At 43.3% G+C, this 9,093-nt stretch overlaps 1 protein-coding gene across 1 annotated transcript in view; it reads left to right on the top strand.

Moving 5' to 3' along the window:
* The window catches only part of FSIP1 (fibrous sheath interacting protein 1), a 32,154-nt gene extending 23,373 nt beyond the window's left edge, over window positions 1-8,781 (top strand). The window contains exon 11 of the mRNA XM_078602294.1: window positions 6,664-8,781. Coding sequence (XP_078458420.1) covers window positions 6,664-7,206 — 543 coding nt within the window. The 3' untranslated portion in view covers window positions 7,207-8,781. The remainder of the gene's footprint in view (window positions 1-6,663) is intronic.
* The last annotated feature ends 312 nt before the right edge of the window (window positions 8,782-9,093 follow it).

The following is a 9,093-nucleotide window of genomic DNA, read 5'->3' on the forward strand; positions in this document are numbered from 1 at the left end:
ACCCGGGCCCATCACGTGCTTAACCCGGTGCAGGGTGACTCGTCCTCACATGGCCCCTACCACCAGCCACCCCCCACCACACTCTTCCAGTGGCCTATTCTGTGGCGATTCTCTGTGGCGCTGGTGGAGGCTGCAATCCGCTACTCTGTTGGTAGGACTCATCAGGCTTCCTTCTGCTAGCACCCAGTACCGTGCACCTAGTGGCCCACTGAATGGTACTGCATGGTGTCTTAGCCTCTGCGCCTGTTTCAACGGCACTTGGCGCTACACGCCGTAGTGATCCATTTAACATCACTACATCACCCCCCCCCCCCCCCCCCCCGAAAAAACTCAGCCGTTCCAGCTGACACCCATACCCTGTACAGCGGGACGAACTACCGGAACACAACACACAAAGCAAAGAACATCAACAACAATAGGAACCTCCCTCGCGAGTCAACCCGAACAAACAAAAACAATGCAATACAGTAACAATAAAAACACCCCAACGCACCATAATGACCCACCCCGGACTCTGTACAATACTTGACGACCGCCGACCCGCCGCCTCCCACAAGCCCAGTAAGGACCCAGTTCAACCGGCAAACTTAGCCTGGCTCGTGGCTGTGGCCTCTTGGTAGGCGGCATCAAAATAAATAGGATGAGCAAGTGGGTTATTTAAAAGTCACAGTTTTGGAGCGGGTTCTCGTCACCGGGCCCCCAGGCAGGACAATGGCAGGTTTAATGGGGGCCCTGGGAACGACTTGAAGAAGGCCTAACAGGCGCGGCCCCTACCAGACAGAAGATGGGAGAGGAGGGAAAGCAGGTGTCAGCCGCTCCCTCCCCGCTGGATGGCTTTCTGACGGTGTGACGGGCAGCTCTGAGGTAATCAAGTGCTGGATTCCTGTGGGCGGAGGAACAGAAATCCGCTGAGGCATTAACTTCGGTGGTCACACGTCTGGGATCGTTGGGCACATCAGACACCCGGCCTCGGGGCAATGGGGATGAAACATCAGGATAAGGTGGAAAGTACGGTTTCAGTCGTGACGGGTGCACGTACCAACGTCTGCAACCGACCTGGATCCGAATGCGTTTGGGCCTCTTGACCTCTATCACCTCGACCGGGCCCTGCCACGGTCTATAGGACTTGGGGGAAGTGCCCACAGGCACCTGAGGGCAGTGCAGCCAAGCCCTCTCCCTGACATTCCACGGCTTCCCTGACTCCCGGAGCGCCACCAGTTTTTCGTTGGATGCTTGTCGTTTAGCCGAATTCAGACAGGACGCATCCCGTGCCTCAGTCAGCCATCTACGCATGAGGCGCATAAGTTCTGGCACAGCTATCTTTTTAGCGGGTGAGTCAATATTCAACTGGGCCTCCATGGGGGGGTCACACTCTCTCCCGTACATCAAAAAGAATGGGGAGAACCCGGTAGAGGCATGAGGGGCCATTCTATAAGGCCGTGAGGACACCCGGAACGTGTAAATCCCAGTCGAACTGTGCCTCATTGACCTACTGGCACAACATGGCCATTAGAGTCCTATGCAGCCGTTCAACCATCCTGTCAGTCTGTGGGTGGTAGGGCGAAGTACAAATTTTCCTAGTACCCAATAGGTCACACACATCCTTCAACAACTTGGAAGAAAAGTTACAGCCTTGGTTCTTAAGGAGACGTTCAGGGGCCCCCTTGTCCAAGACATACTCATTAATCAAAGCGTCGGTAATGGACGCAGCCGATTGATCCTGCAAGGGACATGCGATGGCCGATTGTGACAGGTATTCTACTCCTAGGAGCAGAAATTGATTTCCCCTCGTTGTGGTGTGTAATGGTCCGAGGATGTCGAGAGGGACAAGCTCGTTAATGTGCGACACCCCAATAGACTGCAGCGGTGGTCGGGCCAGCGGGGGTTTACGACGCGTGCACCCCACACATCCTTGTAGGATGTTGTGGACGTCTGTGGACATCCCTGGCCAAAAGAAGTCGTGCTTCAAAGAAGACAATGTCTTCTGCACACCAAGGTGCATTAGTCACACATGGGCCACCCTCACAACTTTATCCCGCAGGACAGTTGGTATGATGATGCAATGGTGCTGCACTTCTGCATCCCACCCCATAAGCAGCCCATCCCTGATGACCACCGGGGACATCTACCGACGCGGCGACATATTTTCAAAAGGGAGGCGTCTTCCACCTGGATGCGCCTGCATTCGTCGAGCGCAAGACCAATAGTGCTGTCGCACGCATCCCACGTCAGTGCTCGCCCGCTGACTCCCCTCCAGCGATGCACAAAGTGGAGGGGACTTCTTTTTCTCCGGCTTTTCAATGTCTCCCGGCAGTCCAGCGCATGCAGCCACTCTGAATCACCACCGCAAATTACAGTGCGCCTGGATACAGCGCGTTACCCTAAGAGATGTTAGGTTGCAATTTTCTGTGGCGGGCAAATAAACGTACATGTCCCATGCCAATGCCAACAGTCGTTCTAGAACCAGAGAGTCCAACCCTGCCTGATCCATTTTAGGGTACGCCGCTGGGCACAACAACATTAGCGTGCTGCGGAAGGTGAGGGGCATTTCGGCTTCCCCCTGTCTCCGCATGGCAAACTTCTGTTGCACGTTGGACAGCGGGTCAAAAATATATGCCATCTGCGTGCACGCCGTTGTCTCCAATGGGGGAATCACATAAAAAGCCGTCAAGGCATCGTCATCTAATGTTGTAGGCAGCGCACACAGCGCCTCAGGGTCAATCCAACCAGCTAGATAATCTTCTTTAAAAGGCTGTCCAATCGCCCCCAGAGGCAGCGAACTCCCTTACGAAGGGCAGCTGCTTCCCCAGGGTGGGCACCTCTGAGCGCGAAGCCGGCGGCACGTCAAATTTGGCGGGAGCGGTTTCCAGCCCCGTCGACAAAATGGCAGCCGCCTGCGCGGGCTGCGGCTCCGCGGCTTCACACATCTTGGACCTTGGCATTAATTTAACTATTCTTTTCCTAACTAGTTATTTTCCGACACCAAATGTCATTCAGAGACACTATTTAGGAGGCAACAACGTTTATTCTAAACTGTACGCAACACCTACACACGGGACTAAATACACCTATTTTTACTCTTGTTACGCATAGGACCACAATACACCTATTTATCTTGCATACGGGATAACTATAATCGGGTCAGAGCAGACAACGTGCTGCCTGACCCACAATGTCGAAGATGGGGACGAAGACATAAACGTAGCACTTGGGTTCCACTTCACCTGCAGACAGCCCGGATCTGTGATCGGGGCTTCCCTTTTTTCTCTCTCGGCCCGGCCTGGCTCCACCCTCGGCCGCGCCCAACATCCAGAATATTCCCGACGTTGCCAGGCTACACCGCACTTGTTCCCTTTCTGGCCCCGCCCTTTAACTACGCACCCAGCACCATGCTTTTAGTGGCCCACTGAATGGTACTGCATGGTGTGTTAGCCTCTGCGCCTGTTTCAATGGCACTTGGCACTGCGCGACGTAGTGATCCATTTAATATCACTACACATGTACTTTACAATGTGAAGATTATAATTTGTATTGGATACATTTATAAATGTGCTTTAGCTTCTTTCAGCACTTTCACCTTGAACTTGATGATGGCAAGCCATACACTACTATGCCTAATGAAGACTATTTTCATTCACTGCATTTTCCCTGCTATGACATATGGATCAGAAACCTGGACACTGACAAAGAAAATGGAACAATAGCTGACAGGTACACAAAGAAGTGTTGACAGGTGCATGTTTAGAATTGCACTGAGAGACAGAAAGAAAAAAACACCATGGATCAGAGAACAAACACAAATTAGAGGCATCATATTGACTCTTAAGAAAGTAAGTGGGCTTGAGTAAGACTCATCGCTTGAAGGGATGATTGTAATCAGTCTCGATTATAAGGAGTATTTAGTGGCAGCTGAAGGAGGGAAACATACCAAACATCCCAAGAGTACAACTACTGTGAAGGTTGAGTAATAAGATCAGCTCACGTGCAGAAGCTATATGGATTATTGCATCACGAGACCATGAGAGATGGCGACAATTTGGGGAATTATTTATCCAGCAGTGGGTAGACCATGGCTGATGATGATTATGACTATCATCTCTAGCAAATTGATAATTTAGTATAGTTAGCATAATATTTACCCCACGACGTTTGCAAAGCACCATTGGCTTCCACCGCAAGAATGATGAAGGGTACATATATTTCTGGATTGCTAATTATAATTATAAAGTATACATTACATTTGTTGGTATATAACGTGTAATACAGTTTATAGAAGACAATGTAAGTGGATGCTATGATGTTGGAGATTTTTCGTTACCTGCACATAACTTAATGACCTTATTCAGTGGTCAAAGAATGCATTAATTTGTTTTAATGAATTCTTACGATTTTTTATTTAATTTCCACATGCAAAAAATGTATGGTAAACTGTGATTACTTTAAAACTTGTGTTTTCACACGGTTGAACCCAGTTGGTGATTAGAAGATTATAGATTTATGTTTGGAATCCCATGAACATTCCAAATATATGTATGTGGGTCAGAAAAATCAAGATGTCAAAAGAACACTCTTTTCAGCAAAACAAAAGAGGCAGCTTGGTGGATTGTGGTCTTTTTGTTTTCAATCATAAACAGTACCAACGCACACATAGTTTGCCTCCAAACAGCTCTATTCCAAACAAACTTGTCTCATGGGGTGATTTAATCTATAAATATTTGAAACCATTTTCAGTCATGTTGGAACGTTGCTACGAAAACCAAAATATTACATTTTTTTAACAAAGGCTTTGATCTGCACCGTTCTGTTTTACAAGGTGCCATACGAAAGCCATTAGTGCTCTGCACGATGATCTGAGATGGACTTTTTAGAAATGACGGCAAGATCGCAAGTGCAATTGTTTAGATGTGTGCATTCACGTGGTTTTAATCTCTGAATTACGAAGGATTCTTATGTTGTTGCCACATGTGAAATGAGCAATATTATTTTGTATATATACAGTTCTGAACTAATGCCTTTGATAGCTCAGGGACAATAATTCCTGGAGAAAATCTAAATAATATTCTGCTAAATCCCATACCTTGTTGGAGTACGGTGGAGTACGATGTTATATTCAGAGTGATCCATGTCTTTTTAAAATGTATTTCATAATAAAGTCATATCTACATTTGACAGTGGGTACAGTTATACAATCTTCAGATATACATATTAAATGCTCTACTCAATTGAATATAAAGTAAAGGGGCAACCCTGAAATTTCTTGCTGATGCCACTGCTAGCGGAAGGGCCTCCACAATAGTGACCTATAGAGAGCTCCTATAGAGGGTATTTGGGCTATTCTTCCACATTAGCGCACCTTTGATTTGCATGGTTGGCTACGTACGGTGCGAAAGAAGTTCATCATACATACATTAGCCAGACATATTTTGAAGTGGTGGGAGTACTTACACATAATCCCACCACAAGTGACCTGCCGATCGACTAACTGGTGTTCCCATGTATGTGGATGGGTGGACAGAGGTGGGGGGATTTTACGGAAATCTTTTACATTTTAAGTCCAGTGTGCTCACACGATTGCAGCAACCAATTATTTGAATGTAATGAAGCCTATTTTATGGGGGTTTGTTGAAACATGTTTTGCTTTCATGTGGAAGGCAACTGTGAACATGCCTCTTTTTATTTTTACCTATAACATTGTCTCTACATGCTTATGATAGTGTTAAAAGATTTGAAAACTGCCAAATTAGTAAACATTTTACAGAATAAATGACCTTGCATTGAATAAATGTTTCTGAATACTGGTTAGAAATGTAATACACATGTACTTTAGGATTTTTTTAACAATTGCTTTCACATTACACATTTTTAATAAACTTTCTAAACAATATTGATCTATGCTTATACATAAATTGATTCATAAATTACACTACCAAAACTCAAATTATCTCAGTTACATATATCCTATTTCCATACAAAACTATTCAAAAGGGTTGGCAAGAACCAAACTTGAGATTAATGTCTAAACTGAGCGTTGGGCTTGTAGAACATTCAAACATTTCTTTCATGCCTGGATCAGGCCATTGCGTGCAGGGGGTCACTGAAGGTATGTGTTGGTTAAGTGGGGGTTTCTTTAGTTCAACCAGGGACATACAACTTAATGGATACCTGTATGCATGCTAAGAATGTTTAAGAAAATACTACTTGAAGGATAGCAATCAGATGCTACTGATGAAGATGTTTTAAACAATGTCAGATAAGCATTTACAAATCATTTTGAATTGTTTTTAAATAATTATCTTCACTTCCCTTTCATTTGTATAAAAACATTTCGCAAGTCAAATGCTGGATTTTCAACAAAGCGGATTTTTATTTAAATACAGAGTGGTTTTATTTATGGTTGTTCACGAGTAACACAGTCATAATGTTTATTAGTTCTTCAATACACGTCTTCAACTGTGGCATACTTGGCAGCGTCTGGATTTTAGTTAGCGATCTTTAGATTGGTGAATTAAAAACGAATTCTAATGTGTGTGCCTATTGTGACGGAGATAATTTCAAGGTATTCATGAATGCAAAGGAGACGGAGACAAAGCCGAGTTTATTTTCACAGTAACCTGCTTAAGCGGCAATGATCGATTACACCCTGTGTCTGTGGTCTTCCTTTAGGAACTGACAAGTCTCAGTGAGTTGGACTTGCGCCTGTTGCTGAGCAAGTGCCCAGGCTGGGAGGAAAACTCGTCTTGTGAATCTACGCCTTGTGGTACCGCTTCACCGAGACTGCCAAAGGCAATGTTCACAAAGCTCTGCCATGAAGGTCAAGGGAACATAAGTGTGGCAAGGCACTGTGGTGAAGAGGCTCCAGAGATGAATTCCAGTGGGGGCAACCTGCATGAGGCGCTTTCAAAGAGCGAGCAGTCAGAAAACATGACACCTCATCTTTCTGAGCAATCAGAAGATGGGGTTGAGACTAACGATTTGGAGAGCAGCGACAGGGAATGCTATTACATGAAAAAGGCTCTGAAACTTAAAAGGGCTAAAAAACCTCTCTCTCCCAGTAATCCAAATTGTGGCCATGACAGCATTTCTATGCAATTTGAACCGAGAGATGAAAGCACTAACGTTCAGCAAGCAGACGGGGGAACATTGGGTCTCCAACTGGACCGTGATCAGACAAGCTTGAGCGAGTCTGTTTTTTCAGACCTTTTATAAAGAAGGAATGCAGGGAGGATAGCGAAGGAAGTAGAATTCCCAGAGCCACATTTCTTTAGAGACATTGTGTATTACAGACCTTACATTGGTGAAATATTGATTTTTTTTCACAGACATGTTTTTTTCTCATGCATAATTTAACAAATTATTTGTAAAAAATTGCTTCGTATTTTTACTTGAGTTAAAGAATTTCCTTTTGCAATTGGCCTTGGTTGTTTTTCTTACATTTTCAAAGGGTACTCTGTGGAGTAAATGTGTTTTATGTAAATACAGAAAACTTCGTTAATGTTTTAAATATCCATGAACTACCACATTACAAAATGAAAACATTTAAGTAATGAATATTTTTTTACATAAACATTTTTTGCCATGGGCTCATGGGATTCACAAGCCAATTAAATTACAACTGGTCATGATTTATATTTAAAGGGAATTCCAGTGACCAATGGCTTATTGACCTTTGCTCTTTTAACAACCAGCCCTCCCCTTCTCTGTAGCCAGTGACTAGACTGAGATGATGGCTGTGCATTCAAGGTGACGGCGTCACGACAAAAATGTCTCAAATTTAAGTGTAGCTAAGCTCAAAATTAAGGGCTTAGATTGGAATGTTCTATTAAATATCCAATGGGGTTTTTCTACGATAATAAGAGTGGAAATTTTGCACGAGCAAGCAACTCTTGACGAAAACAAATTGGCGTCTTGTTTATGTAATTTACAAATCATATTATTGTTTCTGGCATATATGATTATAAACTGCTAGGTTTACCATCCTATGTGGGTGATTATGTTATTTGAAAGTCTTAAGTGAATGCAAAGATTGTTCGATTGTGTGCCGATCTCATTTTAAAGGCATGAAATGGAAATAGTCAATGGGGGTGTTTCGTACGCATCTGCATTATATGTTGTTTAATGTATACTGGGGTAAACCACACTTCTACGGATTAAGTTCCTGAAGATAATTAAAATTGTGAAAGAAAGTCAGTCCTTTCACAAGATACAAATATGAACTTGTCCATTTTCTGTACAGCTTTCCCTTGACTGAAAATAATTCTGACATGGATAATTATTCAAAATGTTGTTATTCTGTTGTACGTATTAAAATTGAAGACGTCGTTGTTTATTGACAAAATATAATAAACATTGCATATTGAGCATTTTCGTAAAACTTCACAAGGGATTTGAATTTGAAACAGTGAGACATGCAAAATGCGTATGACGCACCAACAATTCCAGAAATCTCTTTCTAATACAATTCCGGACAACCTAAATCTACCGCCATTCTTATTTGACACATTTATATTTAACAAATGTGGATGGATTAAACAGATTATAGTAGCTAAAAAATGTTAATCTGATGCAATGTCTGATATAACAAAAATGTACTGCATCAGTACACGTTTACCTTCGTCTCCTGTGCCACAGAGATGGATTTCGGTTTTACCCTTTGCTTCAGTTTTGATTAATATATAAGAGATAGGAGAAGTTTGTATTCAAAATCTTCTAAACAAACTATTGTTTGGACTGATATCTCTTTATGCTACGCTCCTGTGTGTAAAATATATAAGTCAAACAAAACATGAAGGGGTTTTGAGCTTTTTATCTCCTCCGGATGTACTTCCACAGACATTCCTACAGTATCTCATCAGCACAGATGGAGGTTATATCTGATGGCTGTGCTGTCAGTCAGGGGTCCAAGCTTGAGAACCAAGCGTTTAGGCTATGGAGGTCAATTCTATAAGGGCTGGCAGCTTTTATATTTTATTAATGTTTGTGTAATAAAAAAATTGAAGCGTATAGGTAAACCGTTTTCAACAAAACGTTGGAATGCATCGGTAAGAATTAATTATATGGAGACACTCTGAACATTGAGGCAAAGTTATAGCTACC

Source organism: Lampetra planeri, chromosome 18, assembly GCF_965212315.1.
Source record: "Lampetra planeri chromosome 18, kcLamPlan1.2.h2, whole genome shotgun sequence".
NCBI classification, from domain to species: domain Eukaryota; kingdom Metazoa; phylum Chordata; class Hyperoartia; order Petromyzontiformes; family Petromyzontidae; genus Lampetra; species Lampetra planeri.